The sequence below is a fragment of the Sylvia atricapilla genome, chromosome 28 (assembly GCF_009819655.1).
Source record: "Sylvia atricapilla isolate bSylAtr1 chromosome 28, bSylAtr1.pri, whole genome shotgun sequence".
NCBI lineage: Eukaryota > Metazoa > Chordata > Aves > Passeriformes > Sylviidae > Sylvia > Sylvia atricapilla.
This window is the reverse complement of record NC_089167.1, coordinates 266,113-293,078: the sequence shown is the minus strand read 5'-3', so window position 1 is coordinate 293,078 and position 26,966 is coordinate 266,113. Positions and strand designations below refer to the sequence as shown.

Sequence of the window (26,966 nt, the reverse complement as noted above, 5' to 3'; positions counted from 1 at the left end):
AGGGGTCACTGGGTGCTGGGACATGCCACGGGAAGCAGCAGAAACCACAAACACCCCCCAAACCCAAAGAAAAGAAAAGGTGAAAATGAGGTTACAAAAATAGTGGGTGGCATTTACTGGGAGACACACACTTCCAGGAGGGACTGGGGGTGTCCCCAGGGGGGTTCTGGGTGCTCCCAGGGGTGTCTGGGTGTCCCCATGGGGTCCTCTGGGTGACCCCTGGGAGGATGGAGGTGTCTCTAGGTGGGCTATGGGTGTTCCTGCCAAGTCTCTGGGTGTCCATGAGGGACCTTGGGGTGCTCCCAAAGGGGTCTCAGGGTACCCCTAGGGGGCTGGGGATGCCCCAAAGAGGAGCTCGGGGTGTCTCCAAGGAGGTTTCTGGGTGTCCTCAAGGGTCTCAGGCGCCTTGTTGGTTTGTCTCGTCCTCCTCGCGTCGCTTCCAGATCTGCAGGAGGGCAGGAGAGGGTTGGGGGGCACAGGAGACATTCTGGGGATGTAAGGGACCTTTAGGGAGTGTCATAGGACGTTCTGGGGGCACCATCACCCCTTGTCCCCCCTCACCTGGATGTAGGCCTCGGACAGGGTAATCATCTGGGGCAGGATGTCGGTCACCTGCAGGTCCTGCAGCTCGTACCATTTCCCTGTGCCCTGCCAGGACCCGGGAGGGGACGGGGTGACTCCGGGGGGTCCCCGCGGGCCCCCCAGGCCCCCCGAGGAGGGGACACTCACGTGGTGCAGCACGTGGATGCGGTAGGAGCCCTCCGAGGGCTTCCCGTCGTGCACGATGTTGGCGATGAGGTCGTAGGTGGTGTGGGAGTGCGCGGCCTGCACCTCCTCCGACAGGTATTCCCGCAGATCCACGTTCCTGGGGAGCCCCCGCACCCTCACCGGGGGGCACTGGCCACGGGGAACCCCCACAGCACCCACAGACACCCCCAAGGTGCTTCCAAGTCCCTCCCGGACTGTTGCAATCCCTTGGATATCTACATCCCTCTCCCAGATGTTACAAACTCCCCGACACCCCGATGCCCAGGAACGCCCCTCAAGTGCCCTCAACCCCCTTTTTGATGCCTATAAACTACTTAAAGCCCTCCTGGATGCCTACAAAGCCTCCCCAGATGCCCACATATCACCCTAGATACCTTCAAATCCCTCAACACTTCAAATCCCCTGACCCAGGTGCCTCCAAAGCCCCTCTAGATGTTTCCAGCACTTCGTGGATATTTCCAACCCCCTCCAGATGCCTTCAACCCCCTCCCCAATACCCTCAATCTCCTCTTGGATGCTTTTAACCCTCTCTACAAGCTCCCAGCTCCCCAAGCCCCCTCCTCCTGGCTCACGTGATGGGGAAGTTGACGATGGTGGGGTTCTTCTCCACGAAGAAGTTGTTCTTGGTGAAGCGTTTGATGCAGAAGATGAGATAGGGAGGCAGGCGAGTCAGCTGGAAACGCTTCAGGAAGTTCTCCTTGTAGGTCTTGTACTCCTTCTCGGTGCTGCCATTAAACTTGGCCAGGATGCTGAACAGGGGCACCTGGGGGATGATGAGCTGCTCCTTCTCGTCCTTGTAGAGCGGCGCCGTGGGCAGGTCCAGGGTCAGGTACAGGAACGTGGACTCCACCATGCGCTCCTGGTACTCACTGTTCTGCAACAGCTGTGCCTTCTCCTCTGCTGGCTGCGGGGCACCCATGGCACATCCCCATTGCACCCAAGGATCCATCAGCCCCACTGGACCCAAAATCCCCCACTGGACCCTAATATGCCTTTGTTGTACCCAAAGACTGCCCCCCACCATACCTGAACACCCCCCATCCCTCATTTGACCCCATTACACTCCTCCTTTGACCCAAACTCCCCAGTCAGATCCCAGACACTTCTCATCCCCTGGCTCAGGTGCTCCATGATACCCAACCACCTCCTCCATCACCTCCATTACACCCAACACCCCCCAGCATTTCCAAACAGCCCCCCACCAGACCCCACCACCCCCCATCTGACCCCGACACTCCCTCACTGGACCATGACACCCCTTTTTCTGACCCTGTCATTCCCATTGTACCCCTGCCACTGGATCACACTGGACACTGGCACCCCACACTGCACCCATCACCGCCCACCATGCCCTGACACCCCTCAGTGAACCCCACAACAGCCCCATTTTCCCCCCAGTCCCACCAGATCAGGGTGTGGCAGCTTCTTGGTGAAGATGCGCATGGAGCCCTGGAACACGTCGGTGACAATGGCTGGGGAGACAGCAAGGACTTAGCAGGGGACAGCAGCCCCCGAGGGCCCCCCAGAACCTCCCCTGACTCACTCTTCTTCTTCCTCTTGGTGCCGCCCAGTGCTGTGTGCAGCGCGTTCAGGAACCAGGACAGGAACTCCACCCCATCCCCTGCAACAGCAGAGCTGGACCTGAGCCTGGATTCTGCTCTGCCCTCTGAATCCAGAGCCCCCAGACCCTGTGCTGCCTCCCCAGCCCACCCTGCACCCCCAAATCCAGAGCCCCCAGAGCCTGTGCTGCCTCCCCAGCCCAACCCTGCACCCCCAAATCCAGGTCCAGCTCTTCCCCTCAAACCCAGCTCTGCCTGCCAACCCTCTCTGTCCCCCCACAGCCCACCCTGCTTGGTGATCTGGAAGTTCTTCTTGCTGCAGAGCACCACGGCCTGGAGCATCTCGTGGGGTGACACATGTGCCTTAAAATTCCGGGGGTTCCAGAGCTTCCTCATGAGCTCCCCGAAGCGCTGCACCAGCAGGAACATGATGTCCCCAGGCGGGCGCTGGATGCGCCGGTAGTTCTCCTCCTCCAGGAAATAATTCCGCAGGGGTGGCACATTAGACAACGCCTGGGGACAGAGCAGGGGGGGTTCAGCCCCCAGAGGGGTGATCTGGGAGGGCTCTGGGGCAATTGTGCAAACCCTGTACTGCCACGGGTGTGAAATGTGCAGGAAACCTCAGAACAGTCGGAGCTGGAGAAGATCCAGAGGTGTGGCTGATCCCTGTCAGCCCCACAGAGGGGGTATGGGGAGGGTTATGGGGGAGCTTTTACCCTAAAAGGCCACCTGCACCCCCAAGGTGTAGTGCCTGTAGAAGAAAAGGTGGGATACACCCTCAGGACCCCCCAGATTTAGGGGGGGATTTTAGGAGGATTTCAGAGGGGATTCAGCCCAAAATGAAGGCAGCATCCTCAGGTGCATATGCTGTGGGAGAAGAGGTGGGACTCATCCCTGAGACCCCCAGAGCAGGATTTTGGGAGGGTTTCACCCCAGAATGAAGCCTGAACACCCTCACAGCGTACAGCCCACAGGAGGAGTGTGTGATTCCTCCCTGTCAGACCCACAGTGACGTTTTGGCAGGGTTTCACTCCAAAAGGAAGACTGGTGTCACCTGGAGCACAGCGTTGGCATAGTCATTGGCCTTGATGTTGTTGAGCCCCACGATGCCAGGCAGGTACGTGGTGCCATCGTAGGCCCGGGACAGCTTGGCCTGTTTGTCCAGGTGGGCGATGTGCTGAGCCGTGAAGGTGGGCTTGAGCACGTACTGTGGGAGCAGAGAGACCTGAGCAACCCAAACCCCTCAGAGGCAGGGTGACCCCAACCTGACACCTCAGAGCCAATGCACCCCAACCTGAACAACCCAGAGCTGGGGGGACCCCAACCCAAACTCCTCAGAGCTGGAGGAGATCCAAACCCAACCCCCCAGAAGTGGGGACCCCAAACAGGCCCCCCAGAGCCGGGGTACCCCTGAAGGCATCCCACACCGTGATGTCCTCCAGGGAGGAGTCGATGATCTCGTAGTTGTCGGGCAGGCAGTAGAACTTGAGCGTGTGCAGGTTGAGGAACACGTGGTGGCTCAGCTGCACGCTGTGGATGTAGGCGTGGGACTTCAGCCCGCGGCCTGCGGGGACAGTGCCATCAGGGGGACACCAGGGGTGGGCACAGAATAGCCACGGGAAGAGGGAGGGGCACAAAAAGGATCCCCTGCACATATACAGGGAGTTGTGCCCACTGGAGGGTCCCTGAGTTGCCCCAGCAACCACCCTGTCCTTCAGTGTCCCCACTGTGTCCCTCCCCAGGCATCCTCTTTGTACCCCTTGACAGCGCCCTGTCCCTAGCTGTTCCCCATCACCTTACCAGGCAGAATCCCTGTCCCCGGGTGTCCCCACGGCCCTGGGGTACCATCCCATACCCCTTGTGCTCCACCCCAGTCCCTGGGTGTCCCCCTCATCACCACTCCATCCCCTAGTGTCCCCTCACAACAGCACTGGGGTGTCCCCTATGCCCCACCCCAGTCCTTATGTGTGTCCCCCAGGGCAGCACAACAACCCTGGCTGTCCCCTGTATGCCCCCAGCAGTCCCTGGGTGTTCCCCACGTCCCCATGTCCCCAGCAGCCCCTGGGAGGGGTCTCACCCTGGAAGTACTTCCCGCAAACGAGGCAGGCATAGACATTGATGTGAGACAGGGAAATGGAGCACAGCTTCTCGAAGTCAAAGTCCAGGACACTCCTGCGAGGAGGGGGCACTGTCACAGAGCTGTGGGGGAGCTGGAGGGACCCCCAGGGACAGGGGGACCCCAAAACACCCCTGTCACCCACTTGTTGATGGTGTCCAGGTAGGGGCAGTGCCGGCTGCGCTGGTCCTCAGGGTCGAAGCGCCCGTAGCGCACTGGGGGGGGGTGGAGTGTTAACAAGGGGGGCACAAGGACCCCAAAAGCACAAAAAACACGGCCCCTCCATTACATCTCCCCCCAGCACCAGTTTCCCCTGGTGTCTGCAAACTCTGCCCAGAGCTGAGCTCAGGACATCCAGGATCAGTCCTGGTGACTCCTCTGTCCCAGAATCCCCTCAGACACTGCACTCTCATTCCAGAATCCCCCTAGACACCCCATCCCTCCCCTCCCGGTTCCTCCCCCACACCCAGTGTCCCCCATCAGCTCACAGGACACCCCAGTTCCTTTGCACATCCACAGTGCTGTCTCCCCTCCCTCTGGTGTCCTCCAGGACATCACTGTGATCGCTCCCCATCCGCAGTGTCCCCAGACACCCCAATGTCCCTTCACACCCCCAGTGCCCGATCCCCCCGACCTGATGCCTCCTGGGCCGTAGCCTGGTGTGCCCGCACCCCTGGGTCTGTTCTCCCCCACCTCAGTTCCCCGCTCCCCATCCCGGTGTCCCGTGCCCCCCTCACTCCCCGCGGTCCCCCGTGTCCTCCCAGCCCTTTGCTCCCGCCCGTTCCTCCCGATCCCCACCGGCGGGCTCGGGCTCAGGGTCGGAGTCTCCATCCGGTTCCCGCTCCCGCTTCACACGGACGGGCGCGGCGGGGGCGGCGGTGCCGGAGCCCCCCCACACGCCGGTGCCGGTGCCGGTGCCGGGTTCCTTCTTGACGCGCGCGAGATCCACCGGCAGCGCATCCGCCGCGTCCCGGCGCGAGCGCTCCCGCTCCGCGTCCCGCCGGCCCCGCGACCGCTCGGTGTCGGTGTCGCGGCGGCTGCGGGAGGAGCCCCGGGCGGAGGAGGCGGCGGAGGCGGCGGAGGCCCCGCGGGCATCCCGGGGGTCGCGGTCCCGCCTCCCGCGGCTCGACATGGCGGCTGCGCGGGCGGTGTGCGCACGCGCGCCTCAGGGCCGGGGTCAAACCGCCGGGATGGCTGTGCGCATGCGCAGCCGCCGGGCCGGGCGATGTACCGCTGCGCCTGCGCATTGCGGCGCCCCCGACGGCGCGCGCGCCGGGCCCGCGGGGCTCTTAAAGGCGCGACGTCCCGGTACCGACCCCCGGCCCCGGTACCGGGATGGAGGCGGCGGCCACAACGGCGGCCCCGGGCTGGCGGTGCCGGCCGGGGGGACGGCTGGACATGAGCCACGGCTTCGTGCGGCACATCCGCCGCAACCAGCTCGCCAGGTACTGGCCCCGGCCCGGCCCCCCCGGGGACCCCCGCGGACCCTCGTCCCCGGGCCGGTTTGGCCCCGGTGCTCCTCGGCCCCCCCCCACCCCGTAACTCCGGTGCCCCGCCGGTAACGCGGCCCCTGCGGTGCCCAGGGACGCGTACGATCGCGCGGTGCGGCAGGCGCGGGGCCGAGCGCGGACGCGGCTGACCCCGGCCCCGGCGCGGCCCCGGCGGCCCGACCAGCAGGTGTACCGGCCCCACCGGGGCAGCGGTGAGCGGCACCGGCAGCGCGGGACACCGCGGGCGTGCGGGGGCGGCTCCGAGAGCTGGTTTCGGAAGGGGAGGGAAGGACCGGCATCGGGGGACTCCGGGGCTCCTGAGGGTGGGACCGGGGCGCAGTCAGGGGTAGGGGGTCCCAAGGAGATGGGTGGGGAAGGGGCGGCACCCCGGGGTGGGCTGGGACCGGGGTACCCGGGGGCGGGGGGACCTCCCGGGTGAGGAGGGCCAAGGGGGGCACGGAGGGTGGGGATGGGGGCACGGGGGGTGGGGATGGGGGGCACGGAGGGTGGGGATGGGGGCACGGGGGGGCTGGCCCGGGAGCCCCGGCCCGGCAGCCCCCTGAGGGTGCAGGTGCCGCAGGGGGCCCCGGGGGCGACACCAGCGCCGGGCCGCCCCCCGACACCCGCGAGGCCTCCCCGGACCCCGCCCGCGGGCCGCGGCTCTTCTGCCTCGAGTACGAGGGGGACGACGGGCAGGTCACGGCCGTCATCGTGCACCAGGTGCGGCCGCTGCGGAGGGCGGGGTGCTGCCGGGGGGCTGCGGGCTCCGTGGGGCACAGAGCGCTGCCCTGGGTGTCTGTCGGATGGGGGGCAGCCCTCGGGGCAGGGGGTGCTGCCGTGGCGTGGGGGTACCCCAGGTCTCCGCTGCCGTGGGGTGGTGTTGGTGGGGTCCCGTGGGACAGGGGACATCGCTCCGGGTGGGTACCGCAGGGCTGGGGCTCCGTGGGGGGCTGCGCACGGGGGCTAAGGGGGCGGTGGGTGCCGTGGGGCAGGTGCCGCGGCGGGGTTCCGTGGGGCGCTGGCAGGCCCGGCGGGTGACCTGGGTGCCGCAGGGGGACAGCGCAGAGGAGGTGACACGCCGGGTGTGCGCCCAGAGCCCGCTGGAGCCCCCCCTGCGCAGGGCCCTGTGCCAACGCGTGCAGGACGAGCTCAGCAAGCGCCGGGGTACCGGGTGACGCCGCCAGCCCTGGACACTGCCACTCCCATGGGACCGATGCCACCCCGGGGACCGGTGCCATCCCCCCGGTGTCAATAAAGGTGCTGCGAGGCTCTGGTGTCCTTCACTGCTCGGGGAAACTGAGGCATGGCGGGGGGAAGTGATGTGGCTTCTGTGTCCCGGAGTGTCACATTCCCACTTGTCCCCTTCAGCAGCCCAGGCCAGGGTGGCCCTGTGCAGTGACCTGGTTGCCACGTCCCTCCAGTCCCTCCCAGGTGTCACCATGTCCCTGGGGACCTCCAGTCTCCTCCCTGGAGTCCCCATCCCCTCGTCAGGTGCCATTGTGTCCCCAGGGCTCCCTCTGCATCCCCCACCTTGGTGGTGGGGCCACAGCCACCTCCTGCCCCCAGCCCTGGTTGATGGCACCTCTGGCCAAGGCCAGGTGTGCCCAGGGTGGGTCCTATGAGTATTTGTTGTAGGGTCTCCCCAGGGGCTTATTGTGTGGGTCCCTGAATCAGGGTCTTTTGTTATTGTAGGGTCACCCTGAAGATCACTCCACTGCTCTGTTTTTGTAGGGTCTCCCAGCAGCAAGACATTGAGGGGTTGTTATTGTAGGGTCTACCCCAAGCAGATTCTGGTGTTTATTTATTGTAGGGTCTTCCCAGAGAGGGTCCAGGGTGTTTTCATAGAGTCTCCCTGGAGCAGGTCCTGCTGGTTTGGTTTCTGTAGGGTCTCTCCAAACAAAAGTCAAGGTGTTTATTTCTTACAGGGTCTCCCCAGAGGAGGTCCAGCATGTTTGTTATTGTAGGGTCTTCCCAGAGATCATCCTGGTCCCTTGTTATGATAGGGTCTCCCTGAAGTAGATTCTGTTTACTAATTGTAGGGTCTCCCTGGAGGGTCTGGCACATTTGTTATTGTAAGATTTTCCTGGAAATCATCTCGTTCATTTGGGATTCTAGGATCTCCCCCAGTCTCTCTGCTCTGTTTTTGTAGGGTCTTCCCATAGTGCTCTTGGTATTTATTTATTGTAGGGTGTCCCCAAAACAGATCCTGATGTTTATTTATTGTAGGGTTTCCCTGACGTAGGTCCTACAGGCTTGTTTGCTGTGGGGTGCTGAACATATCCTGGTGTTCATTAATTGTAGGGTCTTCTCAGGAGTTCATCCTGCTGGTTTATTGTTGTGGAGTATCTTCAAATCAGATTCTGGAGCCTTAGTTATTGTAGGGTCACCCCCAAACAGGTCCTGGTATTTATTTATTTATTATAGGGTCTCCCTGGAGTTCATCCTCCTGGTTTGTGATTGTTGGGTGTCCCTAAAGAGCTCCTGGTGCTTATGGCAGTGTTACCCTTGAATGGGTCTCACCCCTTGAATGGGTTTTTATTGTAGGGTTTCTTCAAAGCAGATCTTGCAGTTTATTAATTGTAGGATCTCCTTGAATATCTTTGCACTGATTCCTTATTGTTGTTGTAGAGTCTCCCCAACCAAGTCCTGGTGTGTATTTATCATGGGGTCCCCTCAGGCATCCCCCCGTTGCTGTCTCGTGGGGTCTCTGCAGTTCTGGGGGTGTGCTTGGTCCCCCCCTGTGGGGTGGGGACAGTGCTGGTGACAGTTCCAGGGGATGACCGTGCCAGGGCCAGCGCCAGTGCCAAACCCAGGATAAAGAGGAGGAAGAGGCCGAGGCCGAGGGCCACCAGGTGCCACCGCCGCTGTCTCCTGTGCTGGCGCCGTGTCACCGTGTGTGTGGTGCGGGTGAAGGCTTCACTCTGTGGGAACACGGAGGGGATAGGGCACAGCCCCTCAAGGGCTACAGAGGGGCTGGGGGGACCTCTAGGAACCCCCCAACCCTTCTATGGCCCTGGAGTCGCTGCTCCCCAAGCTGTATGTCCCCACAGTGTCCCCCAGCCCCGTTGTATTCCTGTCCCCACAGGGTCCCGTCAGGGCTCTGTATGTATCTCACAGGGCTGCATGTCCTTACACTGTCCCCCCCAGGCTATATGTGCCTGTGACAGGTCCTCCCTGGGGCTTTATGGCTCTACAGTGTCCCCAGATTTACATGTCCCCATAAAGCCCCACTCCCCCTCCTCCCGCTCCATGTGTCCCTGCTGTCCCCCACTTGTCGAAGGTCCTGGCCAGCTACAGGTGTCCCTATAGTGCCACAGCCCAGCCCCGTGTGTCCCCCAGGCCCGGCTCTGCCGCTGCTCCAGGTGTCCCCTGTAGTGCCACTCCCCCAGCGCCGTGTGTCCCGGCCTGTCCCCGCGGTCCCACCGCTTTCCGCAGGTCCTGGGCACGGCTCTGCAGCTGCTCCAGGTGCCCCTCCCGCTCCAGCGCCCGCGCCACGTTCTGTCGCATCAGCTCCACCACCTCCTCGGCCTCGCGCTGGCACCGCGCCAGCCCTGCCTGGGGACACGGGGGGACAGTGTGGGGACACGCGGTGCTCTGGGAACACGGGGGCTGTGGGCGAAGGGAGACAGACCGTGGGGACAAAGAGACGTGGGGGTATCAGGACCAAGGGGACAGGCAGGGACACCGAGGACATGGGCATCCCGAGGAAGGGGCACTGGGGGAACGTGGGGATACAAGAACCACGGCGACGGGTCATGTGGGGACCAGGGGACATGAGGATCCTGGGGACTACGGAGACACAGGGGACCGTGAGGAAACTACCTGGGGACAAAGCCTGACCACGGGGACAAGGGCACCGCAGGGACATTGCCACTGCGAGGGGGGGCACACGGGGACAGGAAACCGTGGGGACGTGGGTACAGAGCGACCTGAGGACGAGGACCGGGGAGGGACACGAGCGCTGAGGGGTCAGAGCACACACGGGGACACCGGGACCGCGGGGCACAGCGGGGGACACGCGCGACACGCGGGGCCGGAACACAACAGGGGACACGGAAAGTCCTGCGCGGGCCACCACCCCCAGCACTCCCTCCGGTCGGGACGGAGAGCCCGGGGCCGCGGACCGGGACCGGGGGATCCCGAGCCCGGCCGCTCCCGTGCCTGCGAGCCCGGTCTGCCCCCTCGGAAAGCGAAAGCAAAAGCGGCGGCAGCGGCGGCCCCGGGACTCACCATGGTCCCGGTACCGCGGGTTGATGTCGCTACCGGTGCGCCCGTTCCTGTACCCGTCCCGCCTCGGGCCCCAGCGGCCGCCCCCGACGGGAGGGACCAGGACCGCCCGTCCTCCCACCCTCCGGTGTCCGCACACCCGGGACACAGCGGCCGATGGCCCCGGGCTGGGGCTCCCCGGGGCCCCCACTCAACCCTGTCCAGCTGCAGGGCCCCCCAATGTCCCCGAGAGCCCCCTGTCCCTACAGCCCCCTGTCCCTACAGCCCCCTGGACCCCCCAAGTCCCCGAGAGCCCCCTGTCCCTACAGCCCCCCGGGCCCCCCATGTCCCCAAGAGCCCCCTGTCCCTACAGCCCCCTGTCCCTACAGCCCCCTGTCCCTACAGCCCCCTGTCCCTACAGCCCCCCGGGCCTCCCATGGCCCCAGGACCCCCAAACGTGTGTCTTGGGTCTGCTCTGCCCCCAAGAAAAGGGGCCCCACAGCTCCACATGTGTCGGTGTCCTCAAGTCCCTGCAGATATGAGGCCACACCAGGACCCCCATGTCCCTGTCCCTGTCCACTCCCCCTTCTCCCCCCTCACCTAGCCTCCAAGGGTGGCAGTGCCATCACAGTGTCCTTTGTCCCTCGGTGCCTGGCACAACCTCCGGCGCCCTGGCACGGCACCCTGCCCCCACGCATCCCCTCATGCCTGTGTCTCCACACGTGTCCCTCTCGTCACCCCTCTTGTCACTTGAGTGTCCCCACACATCCCTGGGGGCTGTCCCCCACCACGTCCTCCCATGTCCCCATGAATATTCCGGTGCCCTCTGTGTGCTCCACGTCCCCATGCCCATCCCACCATGTCCATCTGTGTCCCCCATCATATCCCCGTGTGTCCCCCCCAGCACACACACACACACACACAAATCTCGCTGGTTCTGGTTCTTCCTCCCCATCTGTATTTGGGCCCTGAGGTGGCCGTGTCTCTGTGGGGACAGTGGCTCTCAGGTGGGGATGGTGCCGGTGGCCAGGAGGATGATGAGGATGAGGACAATGATGCCCACGAGGCCGAGGATGATGAGCAGCTTCATGTTCTTCCACCAGTAGCGCCGGGCCATCTTCTGGGACGTTGTGCGGAAGTGCTCTGACTGTAGGGACAGCGTTCAGAGACACGAGGACATCCCTGCCACCCCACGGCCAGCCCTCACACCCTGGGGACTGCTCACTACCACTCAGGACACTCAGCTGCCACCCCAGAGACTGCACTGCCAGTCCAGGGACACCCATGGCACCCTGGAGAACCCAAATCCCATGCAAAGGACAGCCCTTACCTCCTGAGGTCACCCTGGACACAATCCTGCCCACCCTGGGGACCCTCTGCTGCCACTCTGGGGACACCCCCTGCCACTCAAGGGTCCCATTCCATCCCACTGGGCACCCTGCAATCCCTTGGGGATCCCTGTTCTCTCTTGGGGATCTTAAGTTCCTTGGCCTGGGCTCCAGCCCCCATACAGGGGACCCAGTGCCACCTCAGGAGCCCTGCACCACCTCAGGTCACCTTCAGGGAGCTTTGTGCCCACCCTGGTGACCCCGTGCTCAATGTGGGTACCCCGTGCCCACCCTCACACCCCCCTGGTGCCCCCCTCACCGTGGCCTCCAGGTCCTGGCTCTTACTGTGCAGCTGCTCCAGGTTCTCACCCCGTGCCAGGATACGCTCCACGTTCTGTGTCATGATGGTGGTGACCCCCTGAACCTCGCGCTGCAGCGCCTGCACACGGTCGGCGCCCGCTGGGGCATCTGTCGCGACATTCGCCGGGATCCTGTCCGGGACCCCCGCCTGCAGCACAGGGCAGAGGTGGGCGCCCCATAAACACCCCCTGAGCACTCCCCATACCCCAAATACACTCCACGGTGCCCCCACGGTACCCACATGGGTGCCATGTCCACCCCGAGCACCCTATGTGCACACGGGGCACCTCTCCAAGCACCCTCTAGGCACCCTCATGACATCCCATATATACCTCAGACATCCCATATACTCCCTGGGTACCCCATACACACTCTGAAATACCCCATGAGTGCCTCGAGTCCCCCACAGACACCCCACGGCCACTCCAAGCATCTGCTGAGCACCCCATGGGCATCCTGGGCACTCCCTCAAGCCCCTACAGGCATCCCACACACCCCAGTGCCTCCAGCACCCCATAGGCACCCTCTGAGTACCCCATGTGCTCCCCAGGCAGGTATGTCCCCAGGCACCCTGCAGGCACAGCGTGGACCCCCAAGAGACCCCCTAAGCCCCTTACCGGCACCCCAAGCACCCTCTGTGAAGCCACCTGGCACCTCATATGTACTCTGGGCACCCTGTGTGAACCTCAAAGCACCCCACAGGTGCCCCATGTCCGCCCCAACCACCCAACAGGCGCTTCCCCAGGCTCCCTGTGGGTCCCCCGGACACCTCTCCACATCACACGGGCATCCCCTGGCACCCAGCCCCCCTACACACCCCGGATACCCAGAGGAACCCCGTAAGCACCCTACGGGCACCCCCTGGCAAGCCGGGCACTTCCTCAAGCACCCTGCGGGCACCCCAGACCCCCACACGTGCTCTGGAGCCCCCCAAAGGGACTCCCTCAGCATCCTGCGGGCACCCCGCACCCCCTAGGGACACCCCCTCGGCACTCCAGGGACACCCAGGAACACCTGGGCTGCTTCCCCCCGGACACCCCCGGAGCCCCTGCACATCCCGGCGCCCCGACAGCGACCCCCGCAGCCCCCCCCGGTGCCCGCCGTGCCCCTCGGTGCCCCGACCCCACCATGGTCCGTCCGGCCCCGCTCGGCTCCGCTCCCGCGACGGCCCCGGACCCGCCCCGCCTGCCCGGGGCTTCCGGGAGCGGCGGCACACCGGGCGGGGGCCGGGCCGGGGGCGGGCCGGGGCCGCTGCGGGGTCAGGGCGGGGGCTGCCGGGGCCGGGGGCGGGCCGGGGGCACGGTGGGGTCGGGGGTCACGGGGGGTCGGGGGTCGTGGAGAGGGGAGGTGCCGGTGGTTCGGGTCGGGGGGGTTCGGGCACGGGGGGCGGGGGAGTCCTGGAAGGGGCCGGGGGTCGCGGGCCGGGGGTCGCGGGGGCGGGGTCTGATGGGAGAAGGGGCGGGGTTTGACGGGGTGCGGTCCGGTCGCCCCGCCCCATCGCAGCTGATTGGCTGCCGTGGCCGTCACGTGCGGCGGGGCCAGCGGGGCGGGGCGGGGCCAGCGGGGCGGGGCGGGGCCAGCGGGGCGGGGCGGGGCCAGCGGGGCGGGGCGGGGCCAGCGGGGGGGGGGGCGGGGCCAGCGGGGCGGGGCGGGGCCAGAGGGGCGGGGCCGGCGGGGCGGGGCCAGCGCGGGGCGGGGCCAGCGCGGGGCGGGGCCAGCGCGGGGCGGGGCCAGCGCGGGGCGGGGCCAGCGCGGGGCGGGGCCAGCGCGGGGCGGGGCCAGCGCGGGGCGGGGCCAGCGCGGGGCGGGGCCAGCGCGGGGCCAGCGCGGGGCGGGGCCAGCGCGGGGCGGGGCCAGCGCGGGGCGGGGCCAGCGCGGGGGCGGGGCCAGCGCGGGGCGGGGCCAGCGCGGGGCGGGGCCGCGCCGGGGCGATGGCGGCAGCGGCGGGTAATGAGCTTTTCGGGCTGGGGGCCGCGGGACCCGCGGGGACCCGGTGACCCCTGAGCTGTGACCCCCGACAGGTCCGGCGCGTCGGAGGCGGCCGGAGCGGGGGCAGGCGGCGGGGTCTCCCCCGGACCCCTCCGGGTCCCCCAAGTCCTCCGGGGCCGGCCCCGGGCTGGCGCGGCGGCTGCTGGGATTCGAGCTGCGGGACCTGACGCGATGGCACCGCTTCGTCCGGCTGCTGCACCGGCCGCAGGACCCCGCTGCCCTCGGAGCTTTCCGCGCAGCCTTCGGTCAGCGGGGACGGGGCGCGGGGGGTTCCGGGGGGACCGGGAGCTGCGTCCAGGGGACAGGGAGACCGGGGCCTGGGGGACCGAGGGGCTCTGAGGGGCACGGGGACCACAGGGCTCGGGGACACCCGGACAGGGAGACCGGGCACGGGGACATACCGCGGGGACAGAAGGAGCGGGGACTGGGGGAGAGCGGGGAGGGCTCTGGAGGGGCTCTCGGGGTACGGGGAACCCGCGGGCTGGGCGGGTCCGGGAGGACTCCGGCGGGGGACAAGGAGACCGTGGGCTCGTGGGGCTACAGGGGCTTCAGGAGGGGAAACGGGGGAACGGGCAGTGGGCGCTGCAGCGGCTGCGGGGGTCGGGGGTTCTGGCGTGGCTGGAGGGGCTCTGGGAGGCATGGGGGAGCTTTGGGAGAGCTCCTTGGGGACTCTGGGGGGACAGGGAGGCTGGGCCTGTGGCGGCTCAAGGAATCCAGAGGTTCCGGGGGCACCGGGACTTTGGAGGGGCTTCAGGGCCTTGGGGAGAGAGGCTGAGGTCCGGGGGATCTCCCAGATCCGAGGGGTGCTGGCAGTGTCCAGCTGTGACACGTCAGCAGCGGGGTAAAGGTTGGGCAATGGCCTGGGTGGGTGGAGGGGTTAGTGCCCGCCCGGACACCCGGGGCTCCCTGCGGCCGGATGGGGAGAACACGGCCACTGACCGTGCCTGGGGCCCCTCCTGCAGGACTGCTGATGGCCCTGGACGTGCCACAGGAACGGGGCCTGGGGCACCTGGACCAGCGGTACCTGGATGGGCTGGAGGTGTGTCGCTTCCCACTGCTGCCCTTCCTGCAGCCCCTGCCCCTGGACTGGATGTACCTGCTCTACACCATCATGTTCCTGGGTACGGACAGGGCTGGGGCCAGGGAGGAATGGGACAGGCGAGGGATGGCACTGGGGCAGGAACAGGGGTGGGATGTGGGCAGGAATAATGGTGGGAACTGGCACTGGGGTGGGAATGGGCACTGGAATGGACACAGGGACTGAAAGGGGAGATGAAGGAAGGCTGGGGACAGGCACCAGGAGGGGACAGGGGATAAACCAGGGGTCCTGTGCCCACAGGAGCATTGGGCATCATGCTGGGGTGCTGCTACCGGCTGAGCTGCATCGCCTTCCTGTGCCCATACTGGTACCTGCTGCTGCTGGACAAAACCTCCTGGAACAACCACTCCTACCTCTATGGGCTGCTGGGCTTCCAGCTGGCACTGCTGGGTGCCGACCGCTATGGGTGGGCACCTGGGGGGCTGCAGGGGTCCCCAAAGCACAGGGAGCCTGTGGGGACACAAGGGGACATGGGTGGCTCTGGGGATCCCAGGCTCTGGAGCTCTGCAAGGCAGCAGGAGCAGCAGGGTGGTGACATGGAAGCTGGGGTCCCCAGGGGGTGGCAGAGGTTTTGGGGTCCCTTGTGGTGCCAGGGTCCCAGTGGGGTGGCCCAGGTCCCCATGGCACTGGGTTCTCAGGGGGTGGAACAGATCCTCAGGACCCCCATGACATCGGGTCCCTGTGGAGTAGGGACAAGTGGCACAAGTACTGTCATCCCCTGTGGCTCTGGTGTCTCTAGGGGGTGGTACAGGTGCTGAGGATCCCGTGGCACTGGGTCACCTGTGGGTGGCACAGATTTTGGGGTCCTTTGTGGCATGGGGGGCCCCCTGGGGTGGCATAGGCCATAGTGTCCCTAGCAGCTGGCACAGGTCCTGGTGTCACCCCTGGCCCTTTGTCCCCGTTGCGTCCCCATCAGGCAGTGACACATGTCCCCGTGGCTCTGGCAGTGGGGTGACAGTGGCCTTGTCCCTCCATGTCCCTGCAGGTCCGTGGACGGGCTCTTTCGGCCCCGGAAGCGGAACGCCCACGTCCCGCTGTGGAACTATGCCCTGCTGCGTGCCCAGGTGGGTGTCCCTGCCCCAGGACCCCCCAGGACCCCCAGGACCCCTGCACCCTCTGACCCTGTCCCCCCAGGTGTTCATTGTGTACTTCATCGCGGGGCTGAAGAAACTGGACGCTGACTGGGTCGGGGGGTTCTCCATGGGGACCCTCGCCCGGCACTGGCTCTTTGCACCCTTCAGGTCAGGCAGGGGAAGGGCTGAGGGGGGGATGAGGGTGAGGAGGGGGCAGTGGAGTGGTGGGGATGGGATGAGAGCGGTGAGGGGTGGTTTGGGGTGAGGATGAGGAGGGGTGAAGGGGGTTGATGAGGATGCAGTGGAATTGAGGGGTCCAAGGTGAGGATGAGGAGGGGGTGATGGGGTGACAGGAATGGGCACAGTGAGGAGGGTGAGGGGGATGATAGGGGAGGGGATGAGGATGAATGCAGGGCAGGGATGGGATTTTGATGGGATGAGGAAGGTTATAGGGTTGGAGGATAAGATTAAGGAGGTTTGATGGGGAAGGGGGATGATGAGGAAGGTAGGGCGGCTGATGGGCTGGGGTTAAAAGGGGGTTGGGATGAGGAAGGGTACAGAGGGCTGGGTTTGGGTTGAGGATGAGGAAGGTGAGGGAGATGATGGGATGGGGCTGAGGAGGGGGCAGTGTGAGGCTGATGCCAAGGAAAGCTCCCTGGCCAGGCTGGTGCTGTCCGAGGAGCTGACCAGCCGGCTGGTGGTGCATGGCGGGGGGCTGGTGCTCGACCTCTCTGCTGGCTTCTTGCTCTTCTTCGATGCCACACGGACCCTGGCCCTTGTCTTCGTCACCTACTTCCACTGCATGAATTCCCAGCTCTTCAGCATTGGTGAGGGGGGACAGGGCATCCCCAGTATTCCCAGGGCACCCCAGAGCATCTCCAGTCTGGACATGGGACTCCCAACTAGGGCAAGGTCCCTGCTCCATGGCCCCCAAAACTCCCCTAATCCTGAACAGGGGTGCCCAGACACCCTAAAACATCCTGGCCCTGTGCAGGGACCCCCACAATCCCAGACAGGGGCACCCCCCACCCCGGGGTGCAGTGGGGGTCCCTAAGTGTCCTCATCTCAGGCATGTTCTCCTACACCATGCTGGCCACCAACGGGCTCTTCTGCCACCCCGAGTGGCCACGTAGGCTCCTGGCCCGCTGCCCCAGCTGGCTGCAGGAGTGGCTCCCCAGCACAAAGCCCCCCCAGCGCAGCCCCGACTGCCACTACGGGGGCCAGGGGGCACAGGGGGGCATTCGGCCTCGCCAGCACTTGGCTGCAGCCTTCACAGTCCTCTACGTGCTGGAGCAGCTCTTCCTGCCCTACTCCCACTTCATCACCCAGGTGGGCATAAGGGGGAGGGATTGGGGCGATGGTTTGGGGACCAGGGGGTGGTCTGAGTAAGAAGGAATTTGGGAGACACAGGGAGGGGATTGAGGGATGTGGAGGGCATTTGGGGGCACGTAGGGGACAGTTAAGGGGGGGAGAGGCATTTAGGGTGGTAAAAGGAAGCTGGTGGTCGGTATGGGGGTCCCTGGCCCCCCTTTGTCCCCTGGGGTGGGGACACCCCTGTGGTGTCTGTGACCTCCCCATGTCTCCCCAGGGCTACAACAACTGGACCAACGGGCTTTATGGCTACTCCTGGGACATGATGGTCCACTCCCGCTTCCACCAGCACGTCAAAATCACCTACAGGGACGGGCTCACCGGGGAGGTGGGGTACCTGAAACCAGGGGTGAGTGAGCTCTGGGGGCACCTGAGGCTGGGGTGAGCTGGGCCCAGGGATGCAGAAGGATTGGGGGGCTCTGATCAGTTTAGATAAATTGAGTGTTTTGGGCCAACACCCCCCTGCGCCTCAGTTTCCCCAGTCCCTCATTCTCTTGCCATGCCTCAGTTTCCCCCGGTGACCCCCCCTCCATCACTCCTAAATACAAGGACTTCCCCCATGGGCCTCAGTTTCCTTCATTCCTCATTTTCCCCCTGTGCCTCCATTTCTTCCCATGTCTCCCCATCACCTCCCACTCACGGAACACGCCCCGTGTGCCATTTTTCCCTATTTCTCATTTTCCCCCATCCCTCATCGTGGCCCCCCTCCCTCATTTCCCCTGTCCCACGCCTTGCCCTGGCTCCCCGCAGGCGTTTACGCAGAGCCGGCGCTGGCGGGACCACGCAGACATGCTCAAGCAGTACTCGGACTGCCTGAGCCAGCTCCTGCCACGCTACAACATCACCCAGCCCCAGATCTACTTCGACGTCTGGGTGTCCATCAACGAGCGCTTCCAGCAGAGGTGGGATGGGGGGACAGGGGCGTGGGGGACCTGGGGGTGGGTCTGGGGTGGGAGCTGTGGGCCCACAGCTGTGGGTGCTGCTGCTGCTGGTGCTTTCAGCTGAGGTTTGGGGGAACACAGGGACATATGGGGGTGCCGGTGGCTCGTCCTCACAGGCTGGTGGACCCACAAGTGAACCTGTTGTGGTCCCTGTGGAGTCCTGCCCAGGCTATGGGCACCGTCACTTCCAGCAGGGGTTTGGGGGCACACACAGGATTTGGGGTGCTGCAGGGTCTTGACACCTTGTCCCTTCAGACTTGTGGACCCCCGGGTGGACCTGGTCCGTGCCCCGTGGTCCCCATGGAGCCCCACGCCATGGCTGCTCCCACTGCTTGTGGATCTCTCTCCATGGCGCCAGCGGCTGCAGGAGCTGGAGGCGCAGCTGGACAGACACACGGACGCCGTGTTCATCGCAGACTTCCCCGGTGGGGCCCAGGGGGGTCCTGGGGCGTGGGGTACAGGGGTTACAGGACACAGAGGGGGGTCAGTGGTGGGTACAGGGAACAAAGGATCCCAGAGGTTCAGGGATTGGGTATAGGGCATGGGGGAATCCTGAGGTTGAGGTTATTTTGGATAACAGGAGTATCCCTGCAGTCAGTGGGAGGGGTGGAGTAGACGACATGGGAGTTGCCTGAGGACTTGGAGGGATGTGGTACAGGGCACAGGGGGGTCCCAGGGGTTTGGGGTCGGGGTACAGAGCCAGCTGTGTTCCAGGCCTGCACCTGGAGAACTTTGTGAGCGAAGACCTAGGGAACACGAGCCTGCGGGTGCTGCGGGGGAAGGTGCTGGTGGAGTTGGTGGAGCAGCAGCAGAACCACTCACTGCAGGAGGGTGAGGGGATGCAGGTGAGGCTTGGAGGGACCCTGGGGGGCTATGGGGTAACTGGGGGTGCTGACACTCCTGTTCCCCCAGCTGCCAGCGGGGCAGTACCACAAGGTGCACACGGTGTCCCCGGAGCCCTCGTGTTACATGTACTTGTACGTGAACACCACGGCCCTGGAGCTGGAGCAGAACCTGACACGGCTGCAGGAGCTGCGGGAGCGCGTGCGCAACGGCACTGGTGAGGGCAGAGAGACCCCCAAATGCCAAGCACCTCATCCCTGGAGACCTCAGAACCCCTGACACCTCACACCTGGGAAGTTCAGAATCCCTGACACCTTGCTTCCTGGGACCCCAAAATCCCCATTACCTCAACCCCTGGGTAGCACTGGGTGACCCCAAAAGCTCAATCACCTCAGCCCCCGGTGAGCTGAGATGATCATGGAACACCCCAATCGCTGTCACTGGGTGGGGAACAGCAGGAGACCCAATTTCCAGTCACTTTATTCTCTGATGAGCAATAGGATGGAAGGATGACAGACACCTAGTCCCTGTCACTCCTGTGGGGAGATTATGGCAACATCCCCAGTTCCCAGCACCAGACTGGGGGGGGTCATGGGGACCCCCAAACCCCCATCACCTTCACCCCTCCAGAGCAGTCCCCACTGCCCCCTGAGCTGCGTCCCATCCTGGGGGAGCCCCCGCCCGCGGGGGTCCCGCTGGACCCGGTGGTGTCGCTGTTCCTGCGGCGGGAGCAGCGGGAGCAGCGGCGGGAGCGTGAATCCAGCCTGGCCCATCGCCTCCAGCGCTTCCTCCGCAGGAAGTTCTTCCTCTTCCGCCGCAGGTCAGTCCCAAAGGCCCTTTGTCCCCTTGTCCCCCGGTGGCCCCGTGCCCCGGTTGCCCACCGTTGTTCCCGCAGTGCCCTGATGACGCTGATTGCTCTGCGGAACCTGGCGCTGGGCCGCCCGTCCCCAGAGCGCCTGGCACAGGAGGTGACTTTTGCCAACTGGCGCGGCGAGGAGGAGGCTTGGCCTGAGACCAGTGCGGGGGCCCAGAGGGGCCCCGAGCTCTGAACACCCCAAATAAATGCCGTTTTTAAGCCAGAAATCCTCCTGTGCTTCCGTTTCCCCGTGCCCCAGCTTCTCCCGGTGAATGGTCCCCCCACCCTGTGTGTTCCCCACCCACTCGTTTCCCTCCATCCCACTTTCCTTCCCATCTCCCAGCTCCCCAGCCACATTCCTTTCCTGGTTCATCCATCCCAGTCTCCCCTGTACCCGTTTCCCCTCACACCCCACTACTTTCCCCCGTACCCCGATTTCCTGTATCTGTTTCCTCGTTCCTCAGTATCTCCCCAAATCCCAACTTCCCCCCTCCCCTATACCTACTGCCCCAACACTCATTCCTGCCCTGTACTCCAGTTCTCCCACCCCTATTTCCACTCATCCCAGAACCCTGTGCCTTAGTTTCCCCAGGACCTGTTCCCCCACCCACTTTCTTCCCTGTCTACTTCCCTATACCCCACTTTCCCTTGTACCCAAATTTCTCCATGTCCCAGTGCCTCAGTTTCCAAAACCCTTCAGTGCCCCCTGCACCCGTTTCCCCCACACACTCGACGTGGCTCCCTCTAACCCATCACTTTTATTGAGATTCTTTTCTTTTTGAACTTATTTTTTGATTCAGTGGATCAAAACATTTGGACGAAACCTCCCGAAAATAGTAAAACCAAGAAAAAAAAAAAAAAAATCCTCAAGGGCAGGAGAAAGCCGCCCCTGCCCCTCCCCAAGGCACTCTGGGGGCCGGAGCCTGGGCGGGCAGTAAACAAGCCGGCTTCTCTGTACCACACCGGCCACCAGCGCCACGCCCAGGGCACCCCCGGCGCTCCAACAAACCCAATCCCTCCCTGTTTCACCCCAAAGTGGTGGGGGGTGGGGAGAGGGCGGGGGGAGGGGAAGGGGGGGCTTTCAGGAAATCAGGAGCTGCCGGCTGAGCGCGGGGACTTCTCTGTACTCACGCCCCCGCCTCGGCGCACAATAAATACACCAAACCTTCAAGTATCAAGCGCCAAATGCCTCCCCCTTTCCCCCCAAAATCTGGACAAAGTTGCGGGGAGGGGTTGTGCAGTTGGGGAGTCACTTCAGCTTTTGGATTAAAACCCACACCCCAAAAAAAAAAAAAAAAAAAAAAAAAAAAAGTATGTAAAATGTTTTCCTCTGGTACCGAACCCTCGGGGGGTGGGTTGGGGGTTGGTTTTAGCATGTCCCCCCCAAAATGTGCATTTTTGGAAAAAAAAGAGGTTAAAAATGAGGGTTAAGAACCAAACCCAGCACCAGCAAGGTCCCAAGGGTGTGGGGAGGTGGAATGGGAAGTGTCTTCCCCACCAGTGGGACTGGGGGAGCCAAAATGAGTATCCTCCTTATGGAATGGGGACGTTGTGGGGGGACACACAGGGACCCAGAATGAGGGGTTTATGTGTCCCCCCTCTGGAGCAGGATGGCAGAAACAGTGGAAGCCAAAATGGGGGGTCCCCTTGATGTAGTGGAATTTGAGGCCAAAGGGGACCAGGGAGTGATAAAATGGGGTATTCCCCCACAGAACAGGACTGCTGGGACCCAAAACGGGGTGGCCCTTGCCACAGGGGGACTGTGGGGGCATGGAGGAGGGTGAGAGAGGGCACTTGGGCCTTTTTCTCCATTTCATAGCTTGGAGTAAAGATAGATTTGTTAATAACCATCCAGAGGGTTTTGAGGGGACACAGTGGGGGGGGGGGCTCCAGGAGAGGCACATGGTCCCCACACAACCAAAACGATGGTGAGAGACAATGGCACGGCCAGGGAGCCTGGGGAGTGGCGGGGAGCTCTTTCCCCCAGAGCCCACGGGCTTCTCTGTAACCTACGCCCGCGGGAGTGGGGGGAAAAGCCCTAACAATGCTCTTTTTCCTCAGTATTTTAGTTTCTTGGGCACTTCCCAAGGGAAACTGTCCCTACCAAAGTGGCCATAGGCTGCAGTCCTCTGATAGAGGGGCTTCTTCAGATCCAGATCCCTGGAATACACAATTCCCAACTCAGTGAGGCGGCCCCGGGGTCCTGCCTTCGCCCCTTCCCTGCCTGGCCAGGGGTTCCGCAGCGGCGCCTCCGCCTCCTCCCCACCCCGCGGGGCAGTTGGAGCTTCCCCGGCCGCTCCCGCAGAACTCCCAGCGCGCTCCCGGGGAAGCTCCAAGCGCTCAGCTCCGGCCGATACTTACCCCGTCCGCGCCCCGAGCGCGCCTTCTCCGTTCAGCCGAGCGGCTCCGCGCCGGGTCCAGGCGCCAGGCGGTCCCCAGGCTGCTCCGGGAGGGACCCCCGCCCGCCCCTGCCCCCCAGCACAGACCCCCACGCCCATTACCTGACAATGACCCCCGGCCGCAGGTCGAAGTTCTTCTTGACGATCTCCAGCAGCTCCCGTTCGCTCTTCTGGGAGGTGCCGTAGTGGAAGATGGAGATGGACAAGGGATGCGAGACCCCGATGGCGTAGGAGACCTGCAGGGGGGAGGCGGGGCTGCGGCTGAGACCGGACCCCCAAGAGCCTGGGGAGAGGGGCCCCAGCACCCACCCGGACCAGCCGCGACCCCGAGCGGCACCCACCTGGACCAGCACCCTGCGGCACAGCCCAGCCTTCACCAGGGACTTGGCCACCCAGCGCGCGGCGTAGGCGGCCGAGCGATCCACCTTGGTGTAGTCCTTGCCCGAGAAGGCGCCGCCGCCGTGCGCGCCCCAGCCCCCGTACGTGTCCACGATGATCTTGCGGCCTGTCAGCCCGGCGTCACCCTGTTGGGGACAGCAGCGTCACAACCCTGTCCACGTGGTCACCAGCGTCGCCACGACCATGCTCCCACTGCCACCACCGTACCATGCTGTGACCAATGTCGTGTTATTACTGCCACCATAACCACAGTCTCTGCCACCCCTGTGCCATTCTCACCACCACCGCTGCCACCGCAAACCAAATTAACTGCCACCACTGTGCCCAATCAGTGTCACCAGCACCACATCAACATCATCCCCATGTTGTCACCAGCCCTCAGCACTGCGTCATCACTGCTGCCATCACCATGATAACACTGCCACCACCACCACGTCATCACAACTGTCACAACCACCACGCTGCCCCCACAGTGCCCTCCGCTGCACCTGGGGCCCGCCGATGACAAAGCGGCCACTGGGCTGCAGGTGGTAGATGGTGTCATCATCCAGGTACTTGGGGGGCACCACAGCCTTGATGACCTTCTCCTTGAGCGCATCACGCATCTCATCCAGACACACGTCCTCGTCGTGCTGCACTGAGATCACTATGGTGTGCACCCGGATCGGGATCACTGCCCCGCGGTCCTGCATGTACTGCACTGTCACCTGCCAGGGGACACCAGTCAGAGGCCAGGCCGGGGAACAAGGGGCTCCCGAGGGCGTTGTGGACCCACCGGTACCTCACCTGGGTCTTGGAGTCGGGGCGCAGCCAGGGCAGGGCTCCGCTGCGGCGCAGCTCGGCCAGCTTGGCATTGAGCTTGTGAGCCAGGACAATGGTGAGGGGCATGCACTCCTCCGTCTCATCCGTGGCGTAGCCAAACATCAGCCCCTGTGGCATGGAGACCAGGAGGTCACGCCCACCCCTTGGTCTCACCACAGGGACCCCATGACCCCGGGTCTCACCTGGTCACCAGCGCCGATGTCCTCCTCACTGCGGTCCAGGTGCACACCCTGGGCAATGTCAGGGGACTGCTGCTCCAGGGCCACCAGCACATTGCACGTCTTGTAGTCAAAACCTGGGGAGACAAAGGGGGCTCTAGTGAGCCCAGTGCCACCCTTGAGCTATCACTGCGGTGGCAGCAGCCCGGTACACACCTTTGGAGGAGTCGTCGTAGCCAATGTGCCGGATGGTGTCCCGGACCACCCTCTGGTAGTCCACGTTGGCCCGGGAGGTGATCTCCCCCGCCAGCAGGATCATCCCGGTTTTGGCAACAGTCTCTGCAGAGACAAGGGCGACGTCAGCATGGTGTAACCTCCACGTCACCGACCTGCTGTCCCCTGGAGCCCTTACTCACCACACGCCACCTTGGCATCAGGGTCCTGCTTGAGGTGGGCATCCAGGACAGCATCGCTGATCTGGTCACAGATTTTATCTGGGAACATGGAGAGCAGGAGGCGTCATGGTGGCGTGGGACAGCCCAACACAGCCCAGCCCTTCCTTCCGGAGCCTCCAGCACAGGGATTGGAGCCCCATAATCCAGGAGCCCCCTAGGGTGCACACAGCCCTTGCCTTGTCCCTAGTCTGGAATTCCAGGCATGTCCCGGTTAAGCTCCAGCTCAGGCTGAGCCGTGTGGCACCACTGAGGGGATCAGACCCATATCCCAGCTTCCCAAGTTCACAGCATGCCAGCTTCCAGTAGCTCTGCCACCAGCCAAAGCTGCTCCAGCCATACCTCACTAGACACCCAGCTCCCTCCTGCCCCCAGGGTGTTTTGTGGGGATGGGGGGGTGTCTGGGGCATCCTAAGGGTCACCCGTGTTCCCAGGACTGCGGGTGTCCTTGGCAGCGACCTTCTGGGCAGGATGTGGGAGAGGACAAGGAAGCACCGAGCTGGGGTGAGGGGAGGAGGATCCCCTGAGTGCTTTTTGGTGGTAAAGAGTGAGGAAATGGACCTCATAGCCTCCTCCCTCAGGCAGAGTGGGGGGAGCCGCAGAGCAGCGGCAGGTTGTGCCATCGTGTCGTGGGTGCTTGAGCCAGAAGGAGCAGAGCTGTGGGGTACTGTGGGGCCAGAGCAAGATCTAGAGCTGATGGGAACTTGGGAGGTGCTGGGTGTGCCCCGAGAGTGGGTGCTGGAGTGGCCAGATCTGAGAGGGCTCGGGGTACTGAGTGTGCCCAGGCAGCGGGCACTGGGCGTTGGCAGCCGCCTCCGCAGATTAACGGTCATGTGCCCCAAACCGCCGAGGACAAAGACCGGGAGAGACCGGCACCGGCAGGTATCGAGCTAGGGGGTGCTCCAGCCACCGGCCGGGAGAAGTGTAACCCCCCCCCAGCTGCGGCGGGAGGGCACATCTGGGGAGATCCACGAGACTGCATCACCGGCCTAACGATCTCGGCGGCCCCGTCGGGCGGGGAGCGTGGGGCGGGCCGAGGGAGGGAGACATTCCGGCCCGGGGGGTGCGTGTGGGGCTCGCCAGGCCGGTCTTACCCCCGGCATCCAGGCGGGAGGGAGCCCACGGCGGGGGTCCCGTGGGGTGCGGGGGCACCGGGAGCTGCTTAGTCACGGCTGAGTCACGGAGCAGCGGCCCCCCCGCCCGCCCCACCGTCACCCCCGTGTCCCGCCCCACGCGGGCAGCACGTGCGCCACGGGCCCGCAATGCGGCGAGCGCGCGCCCCCCTCACACTGCGCGCGCGCCCGCCCGCGTCACCGCCCTCCCCACGCCCCCGGCCCACCCTCACTGCCTCCATCCTCATCCTCACTTCCTTCATCTTCATCCTCACCATCCTCCTCCTCCTCCCCCCCCCGGCCCGGCCGCGCCTGCGCGATCGCCGCCCCGCCCAGCCCCGCTCGGCCCGCACCTGGGTGCCCCTCGCCAACAGATTCGGAGGTGAAGAGGAAGGTGCCCTCCTCGATGAACACCTCGTGGAAACCGTTCAGTTGCCCGTTCATGGCGGCGCGATGGGCGGCGACAGGCGAAAGCGGAAAGCACGAGACGAACAAAACCCAAGCACCGCAGCGATGGACTGAACGCGGCCCCTGCCTCACCGCCTCTAGTTATAGCCTCCTCGCCCCGCCCCGCTGCCGCCCCAGCCAATGGCGAGCGTAATGCGCGCCACGGGAGCGGGGGACGAGAACCACTGCAGTCGGGCAGGGGGAGAACGTTACGTAACGCGGAGCTTGGGCTCAACCGCCGGGACAGCCCGTAGCACCCCGCTGCCAGCCGAGCGCTCAACGGAGTCGAACAGCCGGTCAGGCTGTTTCCTGTGCCCCACACGGCGCAATGTTGCGGACGGGCACTGATGCCCACGCCGGACTCCCCCGAGCTGGCCTCATGGTGCCTCCCGCGCGGCCCGGCAACTCAAGGCGCGCGGCGGCGCACGCATGCGCCCGGGAAAGGCACGGAGTGCGCATGCGCAGTGCAGGGACCGCGGGCAGTGAGGACGACCCCGCCCCCCCGCCGCCATCTTCCGCAGACCGGCGTCGCCATTGTGCGACCTCGGGCCCGCCGCGACCGACCCCAGCATGGCCCCACCCTGGCCCCTGCCCCCGGTCGCAACCGGTCCCTCGGCTACCCCAGGTGTTGTGGCTCAGGGAGGTGGCCCTGACCCCAGCCACGGCCCTAATGGTGCCCTAGGCCGTTCGGCCACTTGACGCCTGATGCAACCAGCGTCTGGTGTTGCCAGTGCAGGAGCCGCCCCTGCTCCGCCACCGCCTCCAAATCCGGCTCAGAGCACCCCGTATCCAACTGCTACATACAGGGCTCGGCGGGAGCTTCTGCAGGACCCCTGTGCCCAGGACAGAGTGAGACCCAGGACTGACTGACCCTGACAACCACAGACAGATGCCCCGGAGAGATGGAGCTCTGGCATCCACACAGCCAGACCTCACAAACACTTAGACTTCCAGCATCCATTTGCTGCGGGCTGCCTGACCACTGGCACCCCCAGCCCTCGAACAGACACACAGAAACACTCCTGTGTCCAGGCTAGGATAGATGCACAGACCCAGCCATGTGCTCCTGGGAGGCAGGGCCTTGGAACAAGAATATTTGCATAGTGGGCAGTACTTATCCCTCACCTTGTCTTTGCATAGGGGCTCATTCACATGGGGTGCCCCTGGCCCCTCTGCCC

At 64.6% G+C, this 26,966-nt stretch overlaps 6 protein-coding genes across 8 annotated transcripts; 2 read left to right on the top strand and 4 right to left on the bottom strand.

The window, feature by feature from the left end:
* Positions 1-86: 86 nt before the first annotated feature.
* Positions 87-5,575, bottom strand: USP39 (ubiquitin specific peptidase 39). The gene is made up of 12 exons (XM_066337289.1): positions 5,242-5,575; positions 4,589-4,658; positions 4,405-4,499; positions 3,755-3,891; positions 3,382-3,534; positions 2,615-2,840; positions 2,312-2,389; positions 2,173-2,240; positions 1,341-1,672; positions 730-865; positions 562-648; positions 87-445 (listed from the first exon to the last, which is right to left on the bottom strand). Exons 1-12 carry the CDS (start codon positions 5,573-5,575, stop codon positions 398-400), a joined length of 1,764 nt encoding a protein of 587 aa, XP_066193386.1. The 3' UTR covers positions 87-397.
* Positions 5,574-7,202, top strand: C28H2orf68 (chromosome 28 C2orf68 homolog). The gene is given in 5 exon segments (XM_066337291.1): positions 5,574-5,765; positions 5,767-5,888; positions 6,027-6,145; positions 6,514-6,653; positions 6,986-7,202. Coding segments are annotated over 5 exon segments (696 nt in total). The 3' UTR covers positions 7,109-7,202.
* A 324-nt stretch (positions 7,203-7,526) lies between these two features.
* Positions 7,527-10,321, bottom strand: LOC136372546 (vesicle-associated membrane protein 5-like). Its single transcript, XM_066337191.1, has 3 exons — positions 10,164-10,321; positions 9,357-9,488; positions 7,527-8,854 (listed from the first exon to the last, which is right to left on the bottom strand). Exons 1-3 carry the CDS (start codon positions 10,164-10,166, stop codon positions 8,594-8,596), a joined length of 396 nt encoding a protein of 131 aa, XP_066193288.1. The 5' UTR covers positions 10,167-10,321; the 3' UTR covers positions 7,527-8,593.
* Positions 10,322-11,074: 753 nt separating this feature from the next.
* On the bottom strand, positions 11,075-13,047 carry VAMP8 (vesicle associated membrane protein 8). 2 transcript variants are annotated; one of them, XM_066337066.1, is made up of 4 exons: positions 12,955-13,035; positions 12,475-12,502; positions 11,787-11,975; positions 11,075-11,286 (listed from the first exon to the last, which is right to left on the bottom strand). In XM_066337066.1, exons 2-4 carry the CDS (start codon positions 12,484-12,486, stop codon positions 11,143-11,145), a joined length of 345 nt encoding a protein of 114 aa, XP_066193163.1. In that variant the 5' UTR covers positions 12,487-12,502; positions 12,955-13,035; the 3' UTR covers positions 11,075-11,142. The 2 variants fall into 2 exon arrangements, with proteins under 2 accessions (XP_066193163.1, XP_066193164.1); XM_066337067.1 differs by lacking the exon at positions 12,475-12,502 and having other exon boundaries at positions 12,955-13,047.
* A 687-nt stretch (positions 13,048-13,734) lies between these two features.
* Positions 13,735-20,226, top strand: GGCX (gamma-glutamyl carboxylase). Of its 2 annotated transcripts, XM_066337332.1 has the most exons (15): positions 13,735-13,774; positions 13,849-14,061; positions 14,779-14,937; positions 15,156-15,321; positions 15,901-15,979; positions 16,050-16,156; positions 16,652-16,815; positions 17,058-17,317; positions 17,577-17,708; positions 18,110-18,261; positions 18,556-18,725; positions 19,015-19,145; positions 19,213-19,360; positions 19,774-19,963; positions 20,039-20,226. In XM_066337332.1, the coding sequence occupies exons 1-15, from the start codon at positions 13,759-13,761 to the stop codon at positions 20,190-20,192; spliced, it is 2,241 nt and encodes a 746-aa protein (XP_066193429.1). In that variant the 5' UTR covers positions 13,735-13,758; the 3' UTR covers positions 20,193-20,226. The 2 variants fall into 2 exon arrangements, with proteins under 2 accessions (XP_066193429.1, XP_066193430.1); XM_066337333.1 differs by lacking the exons at positions 13,735-13,774; positions 15,156-15,321 and having other exon boundaries at positions 13,833-14,061.
* Positions 20,227-20,738: 512 nt separating this feature from the next.
* On the bottom strand, positions 20,739-26,206 carry MAT2A (methionine adenosyltransferase 2A). The gene is made up of 9 exons (XM_066337051.1): positions 25,695-26,206; positions 24,194-24,271; positions 23,994-24,116; positions 23,802-23,914; positions 23,584-23,727; positions 23,286-23,504; positions 22,740-22,922; positions 22,501-22,634; positions 20,739-22,159 (listed from the first exon to the last, which is right to left on the bottom strand). The coding sequence occupies exons 1-9, from the start codon at positions 25,783-25,785 to the stop codon at positions 22,057-22,059; spliced, it is 1,188 nt and encodes a 395-aa protein (XP_066193148.1). The 5' UTR covers positions 25,786-26,206; the 3' UTR covers positions 20,739-22,056.
* Positions 26,207-26,966: the final 760 nt, after the last annotated feature.

Excerpts from the sequence above, each read along its gene's own strand:
- VAMP8 (XM_066337066.1), bottom strand. Across the intron at positions 11,287-11,786 it reads GCCAGGACCTGGAGGCCACG|TCAGAGCACTTCCGCACAAC; the intron begins GTGAGGGGGGCA and ends CTGTCCCTACAG.
- USP39 (XM_066337289.1), bottom strand. The coding sequence starts at position 5,575 with ATGTCGAGCCGCGGGAGGCGGGACCGCGACCCCCGGGATGCCCGCGGG. Across the intron at positions 2,841-3,381 it reads ATGCCAACGCTGTGCTCCAG|GCGTTGTCTAATGTGCCACC; the intron begins GTGACACCAGTC and ends CTCTGTCCCCAG. Across the intron at positions 1,673-2,172 it reads AGCTGCCACACCCTGATCTG|CCAGCAGAGGAGAAGGCACA; the intron begins GTGGGACTGGGG and ends GGTGCCCCGCAG.
- GGCX (XM_066337332.1), top strand. Across the intron at positions 16,816-17,057 it reads TTCCCAGCTCTTCAGCATTG|GCATGTTCTCCTACACCATG; the intron begins GTGAGGGGGGAC and ends TCCTCATCTCAG. Across the intron at positions 19,361-19,773 it reads GCGCGTGCGCAACGGCACTG|AGCAGTCCCCACTGCCCCCT; the intron begins GTGAGGGCAGAG and ends TCACCCCTCCAG.
- LOC136372546 (XM_066337191.1), bottom strand. Across the intron at positions 8,855-9,356 it reads CCCAGGACCTGCGGAAAGCG|AGTGAAGCCTTCACCCGCAC; the intron begins GTGGGACCGCGG and ends GTGTTCCCACAG.
- MAT2A (XM_066337051.1), bottom strand. The coding sequence starts at position 25,785 with ATGAACGGGCAACTGAACGGTTTCCACGAGGTGTTCATCGAGGAGGGC. Across the intron at positions 24,117-24,193 it reads TGATGCCAAGGTGGCGTGTG|AGACTGTTGCCAAAACCGGG; the intron begins GTGAGTAAGGGC and ends TTGTCTCTGCAG. Across the intron at positions 22,160-22,500 it reads CGGCCGGGGGTCATTGTCAG|GGATCTGGATCTGAAGAAGC; the intron begins GTAATGGGCGTG and ends TGTGTATTCCAG.